Source organism: Ursus arctos, unplaced genomic scaffold (assembly GCF_023065955.2).
Source record: "Ursus arctos isolate Adak ecotype North America unplaced genomic scaffold, UrsArc2.0 scaffold_21, whole genome shotgun sequence".
Lineage (NCBI taxonomy): Eukaryota > Metazoa > Chordata > Mammalia > Carnivora > Ursidae > Ursus > Ursus arctos.
The window spans coordinates 17,827,801-17,842,993 of NW_026622886.1; the positions used below are offsets into that span (position 1 = coordinate 17,827,801).

At 33.4% G+C, this 15,193-nt stretch overlaps 1 protein-coding gene across 1 annotated transcript in view; it reads left to right on the forward strand.

Annotated features, from left to right (window-relative positions):
• The window catches only part of CDK17 (cyclin dependent kinase 17), a 111,243-nt gene that overhangs the window by 94,146 nt on the left and 1,904 nt on the right, over positions 1 to 15,193 (forward strand). The window contains exons 7-16 of the mRNA XM_026499851.4: positions 672 to 786; positions 1,488 to 1,582; positions 1,837 to 1,899; positions 2,902 to 3,025; positions 7,048 to 7,168; positions 9,290 to 9,387; positions 10,048 to 10,153; positions 12,038 to 12,080; positions 13,080 to 13,170; positions 14,744 to 14,821. Of these exons, the coding sequence (XP_026355636.1) occupies positions 672 to 786; positions 1,488 to 1,582; positions 1,837 to 1,899; positions 2,902 to 3,025; positions 7,048 to 7,168; positions 9,290 to 9,387; positions 10,048 to 10,153; positions 12,038 to 12,080; positions 13,080 to 13,170; positions 14,744 to 14,821 (934 nt within the window). The remainder of the gene's footprint in view (positions 1 to 671; positions 787 to 1,487; positions 1,583 to 1,836; positions 1,900 to 2,901; positions 3,026 to 7,047; positions 7,169 to 9,289; positions 9,388 to 10,047; positions 10,154 to 12,037; positions 12,081 to 13,079; positions 13,171 to 14,743; positions 14,822 to 15,193) is intronic.

Sequence of the window (15,193 nt, forward strand, 5' to 3'; positions counted from 1 at the left end):
ATTTAATCTCTAAAGATGAAGACACATCTCATTGAAGGTTAAGGAAATTTTTGGCTAAGAAGAGCTTGGTTTTCTTAAACTCACTACTAGTACTGACTAATTTTGAAGTGGTCTTCCTCCCAGGGTGAGAAAGGGCCAGCCAGAAAATAATGGAATTAGCTAACAGGGAAGCTTAAGAGAATTTGCGGGTTATCTTGGCAATGATAGAAGAAATCTCCTGTAGAATATGTTTGTTCTTTAAAGGAGAGTGAATGTACACAAATTCTGAAAAGTCTGAGAACTGATCAAAGTTTTCTGATTTAACATTATGTCAGTTACATTTTCAGTTTTCAGTTAACATGCTCAATTTACGATTGCAGGTGAAATACCTTTGACTCTAAAGCTACTGATCCAGTTGTTAATCTCATCAAAAGTACAAAAAGTAAATATTCTATGTTCTCATACTTGGCGGCACTCCGTAGGGCAGTGGAGAATATGGAGGCTCTGCGTATGGACTGAAAGTCCTCTTAGCTATAAGAAAACTGAGACAAATCATTGTAGAGTTTTCCTTGCAAAATGGGCTTTAACATATGCTTACAAATTAGGAATTTAGTTAGGGCTCTTTATTGTTTAGATGCTATAGATAGACTCTTAGGACATTTTGATGTGTCTTTCAAAAATGTATTTTATAGGGTACATATGCGACAGTGTATAAAGGAAGAAGTAAATTGACAGAGAATTTGGTGGCATTAAAAGAGATCCGATTGGAACATGAAGAAGGTGCACCCTGCACAGCTATAAGAGAAGGTAAAATTTGATCTTTGTGAGAAAAATGTACAAAAGAGTTTATATAGAATGTTTTAAACCAAAGCTGCATAACAAGAGTTCATTTTTTTTTAAGTAGAAAGAGCTCAGATACAGATGACTGGGAGATACATTTAGACATTAAAAAAGCTAATATTTAAAGTCAAAATATTTAACAGTATTAATTATTGTATAGGTTATAGTGAAATACTATGAAGTCATTAAAAATTATTGTCATGGATAAATATTTGACATTGGGAAATGTTATATATTATCTGTGGAGAAAAGCAAAGTATAAATTGATACACACACAATATAAATACCATGATACCATTTTTTTTTTAAAGCTAGATTATCCAGAAAATGGCTTGAAGCAACTCATGAGCAATTTGGAGGGAAAAAATGGTATCTTAACCTATATCTAAATTAATCTTATAAGTCTCAATAAGTTAATATTTGAGGAAAAAACAGAAGAAAATGTTATGGAGATATTGTAACACTGGGGACAGTTTTAAGTATTAAAAACAAACCCAAAGCCATAAAATAAAAGAAAAAAATTATTCTGTTAAAATTTATACTACAGATCCCATTGGTGAATTTTTGTTTTACGCTTAAGAGAATCTTAAACTCAGTTCATGTGTTAAACTGCAGGTTTTTGTAGTCTGGCTACCACAGACTAATTAACTTTCTTTTCTTTTTTGCAGTTTCACTATTAAAGGATCTAAAACATGCAAATATAGTGACCTTACATGACATTGTTCATACAGATAAATCTTTGACTCTGGTCTTTGAATATCTGGTAAGCATTTAACAAAAATTTAGTATTTACTTTTGCTATAATAAAACATAGGAAATTGAGTTAACAGCTCCAGGGCATTGCTGTTTAGTTATTGGTATTTAATTAAATTACATGTTGTGCATTCAATATCTTTTCTCAAAAAAAACAAAACAAAACAAAAAACAAACCACTTTTAAAAATTAGATACTGTTAAGTAAATCAGCCATGCCTTCTGAGAAGTATGTATCACACAGTAAAGTACTGTATTTTTTCAGGATAAAGACCTAAAACAGTACATGGATGACTGTGGAAACATCATGAGTATGCACAATGTAAAGGTATGTTTTAGTGTGTCATTTTAAATAGCCCTTATATTTTTCAAACATAGAAAGTAACAGGAATATAAAGGAATAGTAATTTAAGAGTTTTCAAAGCATACAAATATGTAGAATGTGGAAACTGCTGCTTAGAATTTCTTCAGGCCTGTTGTTCAGCTTCCTGCCTTGGCTTATTCTTAATGTCCTATTGCTCTATTTTTCACCTACAAGTAAACCGAAGGTACGTTCTTGAATCCTCTGTACTTGAGGTTCTTTTTTGTCAACTCCAGAGAATCGAAGACCTTCTGTGTTTCACATCGCCTTTTCTACCAAAATGCACAAAAAAAGTCTACCATTAGCTTTATAGGAATTGCTTTTTTCAGAGAGTCATTCAGAGCTCTACAGTGCTAATTCCCTTTTCTGAATCATAGCAGATTTCGAAGGCTGAGTAGGAGGTGCAGAAAGTAAAGTACCCAGAGGGTGGGTGACAGAAGCTGGTTTAGGTTATTTTTATAGCACGTAATTTGCCAGAGCTATGCAGCACCATTCTCTTTGACACCTCAGAATTTTTATAAAACCACCAATTCCAGTGCGTTATTTTAATGACACTGTCCCAGATCAGGTTTTTTTGGCGGGTGGGGGTAGATGTTGGTTAATTGTTTTGCCACAATATCAAAATCAAATTGTAAGCCTTAGTAGGCCTGTAAGCGTATGAGGATATATTTATTTTAAATCATTTTCTATAACAAATGGACTATTACTATGTAAAGTTTCTTTTCACTTTATTTTCAGTATTTATTTTCATAGAAATTGTCAGACTAGAAAAATAGGTAGATGCTTCAAACAGAATAATAAATTGTAAAATTCAGAGAACAACTATATAAGGAAAGGCTTTGTATTTTAAAGGATGTGGGTTTTTTTCTTTGACTTTTCTAGGCCAGTTGCTTTTTGTTTACCATAACATGCTTACCAAAGTATATCTTATTATTTGTAAGACTAATTTCTATTCATTTGTTTCTGTAGCTGTTTTTATACCAAATTCTACGTGGTTTGGCATATTGCCACAGAAGAAAGGTATTGCACCGAGACTTGAAACCACAGAACCTACTCATTAATGAAAAAGGAGAATTAAAGCTAGCAGATTTTGGTATGGAATGTATAAGATATTTATAAATAGTTCCAGGTGGTTACATTTATAAGAACAACTGTTGACACTGTGTGATTGCTTTTATGTGAGTTTGGAAATTTTCTCTGTAGCCCACAGAATAAGATACTTGATAAAACTTTGGTAGGTGAGTTATATTCATGAATACCAAAAGGCATCGGTTCTCAGGTATGGTCTTGAGACCCTTGAGCATCCTGAGACCCTTTCAGGGCATCTCCAAAGGTATATATTATCAAAATTATACTAAATGTTACTTGTCTTTTTCACTGTATTAATATTTGCAGTGATGGCCCAAAAGCACTAAGGGATAAAGCTACTGGTTGGTGCTTTAGTATAAGTCAAGGCAGTGGCACCAAATTGTACTTGGTAGTCATTGTGTTCTTCACCACTATATACACTTGGAGGAAAAAAGTGTCAGTTACATATAAAAAGGTATTTGATGAAGCAGTAGTAAAACTTACTAATTTTATTAAATCTCCATCTTTAAGTAGTGTCTTTTTTAGTAGTTTATGTGATGAAATGAGATGTATACATAAAACACATTTGCTGTACATGGAAATACTATGGTTATCTCAAGGAGTAGTGCTTATGTGAGTGCAAACTGAACTAACCCTTTTTTTCAAGGAACATCATTTTTACTTGAAAAAAATGACTGACGGACAAACTACGGGTACTCAGACTTAGGTATATTTGGCACACATTTTCTAGGAAATAAAGTGAACCTACCACTACAAGGAAAACACCTGAAAGTATTTCTTGCCAATAGGAAGGTCTGAGTTTTCAAGCAAAAATTAGATTTTGGAAATCTGAATCTGCCACTTTGAGCTCGATATTTTCCCCATACTTAAAGACTTTACTGGTGAGATGGGTAGTGGTATTAACAAATGGGTTTTGTTGATATGTTTAGAAATCTGTAAGCATTTGGAATATCTATAACCCAGGGAATCGATGTTTTCCAAATGACTAGTATGTACATAATATTACAGAATCATGCATGGGTAAAAGATCCACTTAAAGTGCAAGATAGACCAATGAATTTTAATGTAACAAGAGTATGAGAAGTTTGCTATTATAATTTCAGTTACCACATAATCTTTAAGAAATTAAATCTGATGTAGTGTCAAAGAAGAATATGCACAATATTCAGAAAAGGCTGTTTAAATGCTCTTCCTCTTTCCAATTTCATATCTGTGTGATCTGTGTGAGATCTGATTCTCGTATACTTCAGTCAAAGCAACATATCACAAGAGATTGAATGCAAAAGCAGTTGTGAGAATCTAAGAGTCTTCTTTTAAATTAGATTACAAAACTATGAATAAGAACATTTGTACTAATTTTTATTTTCCTTTAGGAAAAAATCTTTCTCATAAAAGTCATGTTAATACATAAGTGGTGATTTTATTGAATAAGTTTTAAATTTTTCTCAGTTTTTCTAATACGGCAAATATCTATATAAATAAAAGCTGTTTGGGTCCTCATAATTTAAAGATTTTTTAATTATGTTAGTCACCGTACTTTAAATTGTAATAAAAGGGGTCCTGAGACTAAAGAGTTTAAATGCCACTACTGAAAGGTGATTCTTTAATATGCCTGCCACCATGACTTTGTATTTATATGCTTATTAACTAATTAATTAATGCTATTTATGTCTCTCTTTAGCTAACTCAATTTTAATGAGATTACATATTCTTATTGCTTCTAGGAAGTAAATTTTTTTATATTAAAGAAACTTTGTATAGTAGGTTTTTGTTTTTTTTAATATTTCACATTTTGAGAGTTTCAGTACTCTAATAGAAAATGGTTTTAAAAAGCCAGGGCAGTTTTCACAATTAGCACTTAATCATTTTTCATAAGTGCTAATAAGTGATAATAGTAGTTTCACTTTTGGAGTATTGCATTAAATTTGAAAATATAAGTGTTTCAAATATTGCTTTGTTAATAACATTAAAAATTCACTAAGTGGTGAGTTCAGGAAATTCCTATACTTTTACTCTTTTAACTTTACTATTTGTTTGAAAGTAGGTTAGTATTTGGTTTTCCTTCCTTAAAAAGGAAATGGGTATAGGTCACATGTGTTTAAACTTAATGAGTTATTTGCATATGCTCACATTATATTGTCTCTTGGGCACAGTTTAGGCTGTTACTTTCCTTAAAATTGTTATTTTCTGTTTTGTTCTGTCTTTTTTTTTTTTTTTCTGAGCTGCATTTACTGCTTCTTATTCCTTAATCATAAAATGAATAGCAGTGATAGAGAACCCCTGCTTGGCTAATAGAAATGCAAAATGAATGAATGGCAAGGACCATCAAAAATTTACTTTTGGGGGGGAATGCTAGGAGTGCTTTAAATTTTGCTTCTAACAAAGCAAGCAAGCGAATTTTATCTTTTCACAGGCCAACAAGAAATTCTGATTATTCCATGAGATAGTACAGTTTTGTCTCTGCTTTTAGTTATTTTTTATTGGTCGCATAGTAAATATACTTAAGAACTGCCAATAAGAGAGAGTCCTATAACTTTGAGTATTTTATTGTACATTGTTCTTGATCTCTATGAAAATTCTACCCTTTTTCCTGTGATTGATGAAATTCAGATCTAGGCAAATACGAATATAGACAAACATTTTCATTAATAATGGAAAATGGCTTCTGTAATTATACCATATCACAATTAATTTGGTTTGGAAAAGATGATTTCATTTTATAACAATACTGAAATTCTCATTGTGAACCCGGAATCTGTTTGAACAAGCACCCTACTTCAGAATTCTCTCAGGAACAGGAGAGTAAGGTACTGAGGAAACTATAACTTGCAGTTGCTTTGATGCTATACTTATAGGTTATAGAATAAGCAAATTTGTGGCCTGTCTTTTGTTCCCACATAACCCATTATTAATATCAGGAGATATTAGAAAGCTATCCACATCTTGCTAATTACCAAAGTTGGTAGGAAAATAATTTGTTGAACTTACTTTACCAAGTTGGGTTTGGTAGAGTAAGACTTGTAATTAAATAAGATCGTGTCAACATTGTTAAAGTTATACCCTTTAGCTGTTATACTAAACAAAAATAGTATGAATGCTGCCTAGCTATTTAAATTTCTGGTTTTATTTCAGTGCCTTTATCGAGTTTAATAAAGTATTGAATTATCCTTTTATGACATTTTTCATATTTAATATTTTAATCAAATATATAAAGTTACACATAAAAGCTCACAGCCTAAAGATTATTCCTTGTTATTTGAAATAAACTATATGTTAGAATAAATTTATATTTCTTCAGGTATCTTTTATAGTTGCTTCAAGTGATCAGAATTGAATCCAGATCAAGTGGAGGCTTACAGATGCTAAAAACAACTCTCATGCCAGTGGCTCAAGAGATGAAGTTGTAACTCTCGCCTTTATTTCTGAATAATCAGTGATTCCATTTTAAATTGACAAAAGAATGGCACATGGTTTTCATCATTTACATTAATAATAGCCAAAGGCAGCATGGTCCGTTTTATTTAAAATTATCCTTAAATACTTAAAATACACAACAGCAGTGTAATTTAGTCTAAGAAAACTAAAATTGGTATAGCAAATGAAAGTTGGAATCAGGTTAAAAAAAAAAAAGGTAACAGAAGCCTGTAGCTATAAGTAAAACTCTTTATCTCTGTCTCATGGCCTATTTGGCATTAATTTAAGGTTCCACTTGGAAATAATTTTGGCACTATGATTCATAGAAGGCAAGTTTCTTAGGTTTACATTAACCCAGGCACTGTTACCAGGTGCATTCACATGCGTAAAAATAAACATAGTCTCTGATTGTGGAATTGTTACTGTTTAATTGCATAAAGATTTGCTTACTAGACCATGCACACATACAAAAAAAAATTCATAAAACTGAGTTTTTAAACTTCAGGAAACTAGAGAATAGCTGTCTCAGACATCCTTGTGACTGAAGTCATGGTGAAGATATGGGTTGGGAAATCCTTGCCATTTTTTAATTGTTTTCTTTTCCCTGTGAAGGGCTAGCCAGAGCCAAGTCAGTTCCCACAAAGACCTACTCCAATGAAGTCGTCACACTGTGGTACCGGCCACCTGATGTGCTTCTCGGTTCCTCAGAGTACTCAACACAGATTGACATGTGGTAAATACATGCAGATGTTATTGCCATTTATAATTTTGAAAGAATGTAGCCATTAACACAGGCATATTGATAGATATTTGACTTTTAGGGAGATATTTTAAAGAGCGAAAATATAAGCAATAATTAAAAGTTTTGACACGAATAAGATCACCTAGGTTTACCAGTTCTATCACTTACAACTACATAATAAGCTTATTCAAATTACTGGACTTGCCTCAGTTTCCTCATTTAAGGAAATGGGAATAGTAACAATAATTACTTTAAAAAGGCTGTTTTGTGGATAATGTTAAGACCAAATGAGCTAATACTTACTAAGCATTTAGAAGAATGTTTAGTACGTCGTAGTTTAAAATAAAATTATTCTTGTCATCATTTAATATTCATAAAAATCCACTTGGTCTTAAGTTGATCTAAGAATAATAAAATATTGCAACCATCTTCCTCATATCCCACTCTGATCATGATATTCCTTTACTCAAATACCTTTGCTGCGTCCCCTTTCATTACCTATAGAGTAAGGTATAATTCATCAATCTGATACTTAATGATCTCCATAAAAACATCTCTAAACTATCTTTTCCAACTTACATTAGACTGTTCCTCTATATGAGTAATCCCTTTTAGCCAAATGGGCTACTCACCATATCTCAAAAATAACCTGGGCTTTCCCACCTTTGCACTTATGTTCATACCAGTCGACCCATCTGGAATGCCTACTGTGCATCTCCTGCCTAGGAACCTTCAAAACACAGCTTTTCATAAATCCTTCCTGAATACAACCTAGCATCCAATGACAATGCCTTCCTCTGAAATGTGGTTTCATTTATTGACTATATAATGCAATAATAAGTCATACGCTTCCTTCTGTTGTCTTGCATTGAACAATTATATATAATTTTGTGTAACATTTTTTTAAACTTATTTTTTAAATTGTGGTAAAATATACATAACGTAGTTTACCATTTTAACCACATTTTCTACAGTTCTTTGGCGTTAGGTACATTCACATTGTTGTGTAACCTTAACACTCCAGAACTTTTTTCATCTTGCAAAACTGAAACCTCATACTCATTAGACAACTCCCCATTTCCTCCTTCCTCCAGCCACTGGCAACCACCATTCTACTTTCTGTCTCTGTGAGTTTGACATTTCTAAGCACCTCATATGAGTAGACTGATTACAGTATTTGTCCTTTTGTGACTGGTTTATTTCACCTAGCATAAATGTCTTCAAGTTTCATCCATGTTGTTAAGATACTTGACTTTACGTGTCAGAATTGCTTTCATTTTTAGACTGAGTAATCATTGCATATGTATGCTACATTTTGTTTATCCGTTTGTCAGTGGGCATATGGGTTGTTTCTACCTTTTGGCTGTTAAGAGTAATGCTGCTGTGGACATAAGTGACAAATACGTCTTTGAGACTCTGCTTTCAGTTCTTTTGGGTATATACTTAGGAGTAGAATTGCTGGATCATATGGCAATTCTATTTTAAATTATTTTGAGGGACAACCATACTGTTTTCAATAGTGGCTTCATCATTGTAACTTTTTGTATACCATTTTAGTATGTAAAATTTTACATACAGTGGTTAGATTGTGAGTCCTTTAATGGAAGGGACTGTGTCTTAAGGGTATTGACACAGATTCTAGACGATAGTATTCATTCACTGAATCTCCATCCGTTTCTTTTCCTTCTCACACACTTGTGTACACTCACCACCCTGCACTTGTATGTTCTATCTCTGCTTCCTGCATAAAAGTTTCTTGAATCATTTGCTTCTCCCTATCCCTGCTACCCACTATCTAAGACATAATAGGCATTAAATCACTGTTAACTATTGGTATGTTTTTCTTCAAGGGTCATGCAGAGGAGAGCTGGACATTTTTAAGGCAGGGCAGAGGAGGGGAGATGGAGGAGTGGATATAACAATATAAAAGTTGAGACAAATAGGATACATATTAACAAATTAGTTGGAGCTGAAAATAATCTCTATAGTATGTTTTCTAGCAGGCTAATACAAAATTCTCCATCTCCAGAGGGTACTCTTAAGGAAAAGATAATTGTCCTTCATAATATGTAAATAGATTGCTCATCATTTTTTTTATGATATATCTTAAAGGGGTGTTGGTTGCATTTTCTTTGAAATGGCTTCTGGAAGACCTCTGTTTCCAGGATCAACCGTGGAAGATGAGCTGCACTTAATTTTCCGACTGCTAGGTAACAGATATTTTCCCAGTAATTTGTTTTCTGCAATTGTGACTAGCTAGATAAGATTATATATTTTAAAAAAATATATTTAAAAATTTGGTACTGAGACTAACTAACATAGATAGCTGTTATAAGAATTATAATTAGTTAATTATAATTATACCTGGCTGGCTCTGTCAGTGGAGCATGTGACTTAATCTCCGGGTTGTAAGTTTGAGCCCCATGCTGGGTGTAGAGATTACTTAAAAATAAAATCTTAAAAAAAAAAAAAAAAAAACCAACCTGATTACAAAGAAAAGAATTATAATCAGCATAATTATAAAAATAGAGCCTTCTGTGTAACTTCTTTTCATTTACTAAGTTCTGCCTTTGCATTAAAAATTGTATGCAAGAACAAAGAGAAATATTATCGAAAATTGACCTTTAGCATATTATTGGGAAATATTTCTAGATTAGGCATCATCGTTTTTATGGCATCATTGCAGAGTCCCAAAAAAGTTGATATGTCTTTACTATTTCTATCATTTTGCTTTCAGTTGAAATAATAAAATCAGCTACTAAATGTAAATTGTTCTTTGACACTTTCTTAGTTCTCCTTATTTATGTGTTTGTGTATATATAAATTTTTATATATTTACACATTTTTATTTTATTTTTTTTTAAATTCAGGAACACCATCTCAGGAAACTTGGCCAGGTGTTTCTTCAAATGATGAGTTTAAGAACTACAACTTTCCAAAATACAAACCACAGCCTCTCATTAACCATGCACCCAGGTATTTTTTTCTTTAAGTTAAAGGGGGAAAACCCACATCATTCTTTCCAGTCTTTTGAAGCATTAGCCATAGTAAGGATTCAGGGAAAAATATATAATATACATACAGAGTTCTTAAATATTTTAGGATCTGATTTAGATGAATTTCTTCCTTCCTTTTGTCAGATTAATGTTATAATTCAGAGACCAAGATATATAAATCACAGAATTGAGCTATAAATAAAATGAATATAGAACATCCATATTAGAATTCTAGAGTGTATGTAGATTGTTCCCTTTGTCAGAAAGAAGACATTGGTTAATGCTGTATTCAGTACCTTGAAGGCCATGATGAAATTTTTGTTTTGCCTCCTACAGAATTATTCTGTATTTACTTACAAAAATCTAAGAAAGTGTTAAAAGTAAAATCTTGACTCTGACCCAAGGTGACCCGTCAGTATTTGGCCAATGTTAATGACATGATTTGTGTTTGAAGAATGTAAACTCTTTCTGACCCCTCATATCCTAAATGTTAGCCATTTCATTAAAGTTTCTCAGATCTACCCCCAGATCCATTTAAAACCCCCATTAAAATTTCAGAACATTTCTACTTACTGAAATGTAAAAATTCCATAAGTAACAAAGAATAACTAACCCCTTTGACTGTGTTTTTTCATGTGTCCTTAAAAAAAATAGAGTATACCCAGATACCAAATAAGGTCAGTGTTTTAACGTTTTAATCAAAAAAGCCATTCACATTGCTCACGAGCTAACACACTTGGCTCTAGTTCCATTTATTCTCAAGCTAGAGAGAGTAGAAAAACAGTTCTGATACCAAAAATATTTTTAAAGTATTTATATGAATTGATGTTCTTATTGTTACTATAGCAACTAGTAACATTCTAAGTAGACTTGCTTAGGAAGAGTAATACTATGTGCAGGGCTTTGTGTGTGTGTCTCTTCCTTCTAAGTAGCATAAATCCTATTTTTGTCATTTATATGTTGCTTGCTATTGTAGTGTCCAGTGCAGAAGGTTGAAGCTCTTCTTTAAAGCAGGTTCTCCATGACCTTAGCCCCTAGTTTGTGCCCAAAGAGCTCTGGATATTTGTCAGAACGGCAAACTACAAAGGATTAGAAGAGTCTGGAGAATGTCTAGGCCACAGCATCCACAGTACTCACTAAGAACACTTGGGAGAGTATTTCTTTATTCGTAATTGTACTTTTGCCAGTGAAAGGCATGCAAAATAGAACCTGTGCTTTCTGATCAAGAGATTATCCCATTAAAATAGTCCCCAAATCCTCTACTACTTATTAAATGAATTTCATCACTATAATTATCTATCTTTATTGACTACCTCATTGATTTTGTAGCCCAATTTTTAATTAAGTTTTATGATGTCATTGTGGCATATTTAAATGGAACTTTATAGGTTCTAGTACCCCGGTCTCAGTAGACTACCCTGTAAAAATGTGTTGAATGAGTCATCTGTGTTTATTGTGAGCCACAGTGATAGATTTAGGGTCACTTTCACCTATACAATAAGAAAATGACGCTTTTGTATCTTGCCTGTAGCAGAACACTATGAAAATGATACACTTAAGCTTTTGTGATAATAGGGGTTACTTTGAGACAGAATGGTGATTTTGAAAAATTCTTTAATTATCTGATTTGTTCTTCATTATTGAAAATTTGAGCCAAAGCCGTTTTTTATAGTTTCTTCTTCAGCAAGTGGCAAGATAGGTCTTTTAAGGATAAAACAGATTTGAGTCTATTTGAAAGCAACAAAAGTGGCTATTTTAGAGCACTTGAAGTTAGCAGATTAAAACACTTGGAAAATAGTTTTATTTGAAAAGTTCCCGTCAGCTAAGATAAAAGAATAAATTGCTACTTGTTTTTTGTTTTTAGATTAGACTCTGAGGGAATCGAGTTAATAACAAAGTTTCTTCAGGTATGTTACATCTTACTTTGTAATCACTAAGCCGCAGTTTCTCTGTATCTGTAGAATGGAATCAGTAATACCTGCCTAAAGTATTTGTCATGACAGTTAAATAAGATTATTTATGGTAGTATCTGGCATGCTTAAGGCATATGCTTAAGTAAAATAATAATAAATGATGGTTTCTCTTAATGTGTATGGGTCTCTCACTGTGACCTAGAACATTCTGAGGTAGTCACCTTCTGGCATTGATCAACTTATGTCCAGGCCATGTTCTCTGCAATTCATAATCTCTTATGTTCTTTTTTTTCCTTATACTTACAGCCTTATAGGCTACAGCACCTACAAATACCATTCATATCTTCTATTCAAAGCAGTAAGAAGAGAAGATAAGGGTGTCAGCCATAATAGTCCCCTTGTATCTGGAAAGCAAAGGCTTTTCCAGAAACCCCTGCAAAGCTTCTTCCTAAGTCTTGTTGGCCAGAACATTAATTGTAAGAGAGGCTGGGAATTGGGGAGCAAGATTGTTATTATAATTAGCCTAAACTTAAAACAGTCATGATTCATGATTGATCTGCTGGATTTGGAAACACGGACACCTTAAACAAATCTCATCAAGGAAAAAAAGGAAATGGATATCCAATAGGTAATTTAATAATATCTGTCATAAAAGTATTGGATATATTTCCAGTGATCCTTTGGTGTTCATGAGGAAAAGGAACACCAAAGGTCAGATATTTTAGTTTTTTATCACTTCAGAAAATACAGGAAATCTAAATTTTTAGTGAAGAGCCAGCTTCATCTTGGAAGTTTGGAACTGAGATGTAGTCATTACTACATAATCTCAATAGCAACTCATATTAGAGTATATCTGGCGTACTCCAAGTTCGTTCTTAAAAAGCAGTCATTGTATTACAAATAATAAGATAAAAATAGCTCTAAATGCTAATCTGCCTCCCCTCATAATGTTTAGAGAAAAAGTTAATGAAGCAGTTCTTTGCTTTTTCACAGTATGAATCTAAGAAAAGGGTTTCAGCAGAAGAGGCCATGAAACATGTATACTTTCGAAGTCTGGGACCAAGAATACATACTTTACCTGAAAGTAAGAGAAATTCTAACGTCCCCCTGGCCCCATTTTCATTTGTCCAGTGTTGGAGACTGGGGTGAATTAGGGGTTTAGGAAGAGATTATGGTCGGTTTTTAAGCATAACATTTTAGTCTTTTTGTAACCAGATCAGAATTCCTTGAAGGGAAGTGTGTGTTATTTGCATATGTTTTCATTTGTTTCTTTTTCTTTTTTTTTTTTAAGACTTTTTTATTTTAGAGAGAGAGAGTGAGTGAGAATGTGCTCCTGTAAGTAGGGGAGGGACAAAGGGAGAGAATCTTCAAGCAGACTTCCTGCTGAGCGCAGAGCCTAACATGGAGCTGGAGTGGGGCTTGACCCCACAACCCATGAGAACTTGGCCCGAGCTGAAAGCAAGAGTCGGGACGCCCAACCGACTGAGCCATTCAGGCACCCCTTAATTTGTTTCTTTTAATACTGAGCACATTGCCACTGCTCTGTAAGAAATCAATAGTACTTAGGCATGGGTTATTAATCTTATTAGACTTAAATTGGAAAATGCCATCTGATGATAGACATTGTCATTAGGCCTAATCTGGATTGCGTTGATTCAGAGTTTCTAAAAATGGATTTCAGGCAGAGAGTAATGAAGCACAACTGAAACATAAAATTGTTTTCTTGTGAAAGTAGATTTCCTTTTCAAGATATAAAGATGATTTTTCTTTGCTATGGTCACTCTGACTTTACTGTCCTCATGACAGTGGTGAGTGTATTGTCAGTCCCTAAAAGAGCTGATTTCTCATGCCTGAGTTAACTGCTTCATTTTACTCATCACCCCCTTTTAAAAGATTACCCCAACATTTTACTTTAAAACTGAGGAAGGTGAATGGGGAATTAGAATATTTAGGAACTGAGATTCCAAAAGCTTTCATTAATTTCCCATTCTCATTTATAACTAAAAAATATTGATTCATTGAGGTTTGCTAATTGAGATCAAGAATCCTTAAGACTTTTCACTTAGAACTTAACTGGATATTTTTTAATGAAAGATTACCTCTCTAGCAGAGATTGGAAATGAGAGAGATGAATTATGAGTGTTTTTTTAAGATGATATTTACATTTCATTATTAATACCAAGTTTCATTGTTTGAGGTAGGCAATTATGGTTGTGTACAAACCTATGGTTTTTTCCTGAAAATCTGCAGTTATTTTGAGACCCTGATACCTTCATGCCATTATAAGGAGACAGATAAAGGACAGAGAGAATAAAAATCAAGAAATACCTTTTGATTAGGTCTTATAACCCCAGTAAGTCCTAGAAAGAGAGTGTATATTCTCTATATGTACATATTCGAGGAGAAACATATTGGAAGCATTATTCAAAGCAGAGTTGTAGGGGAAGGTTCTGAGGGGAGATTATTTTATTTGGTTTTCTTCTCAAAACATGGGAACAAAGGGGAAGATAGTTCAGTAGGGCTTTAACCTTGTGAATGTAGCATAAATGTTTCATGTTGAATCAATACACATTTTTAAACATTCTGTCTATAGTTGGGTTATATTTGTTTTAATAATGTTAGACCTTCACCTGATAGTTTTTGTCTATGCATTTTAGGTGTATCAATATTCAGTTTGAAAGAGATTCAGTTGCAAAAGGACCCGGGTTTTCGAAATTCTTCTTATCCAGAGACAGGTGTGTTTGTCATAAACCATTTCACGTGTCGATCATGAAATATTGCGTGGAACCAAGTTTTTGGTTTATAAATTGATCAGTAAGATCATTGATGTAAAAACCAATGTACAGTGCATTCCACAACTGTATGTTTAGCATTGCACGTACTCACTTTTCTGTATGATGTGGGCAGCTCAGTAATTCTTCCGAGAGAAATCTGACTCAGTCAAGTCAGGGATCCTGAAAGCTGCAGATGGCACAAAGACCTTTTACAAGTGGCCTGGCTTGATCACTGCACACGCCATCCCTGGTACCTGAGGCAGAAGACACATCTTGTGCTTCCCTAGTCTTCAGGTTCATCACTGCGAAGCATAGAAGCTGTAGACTGACCCC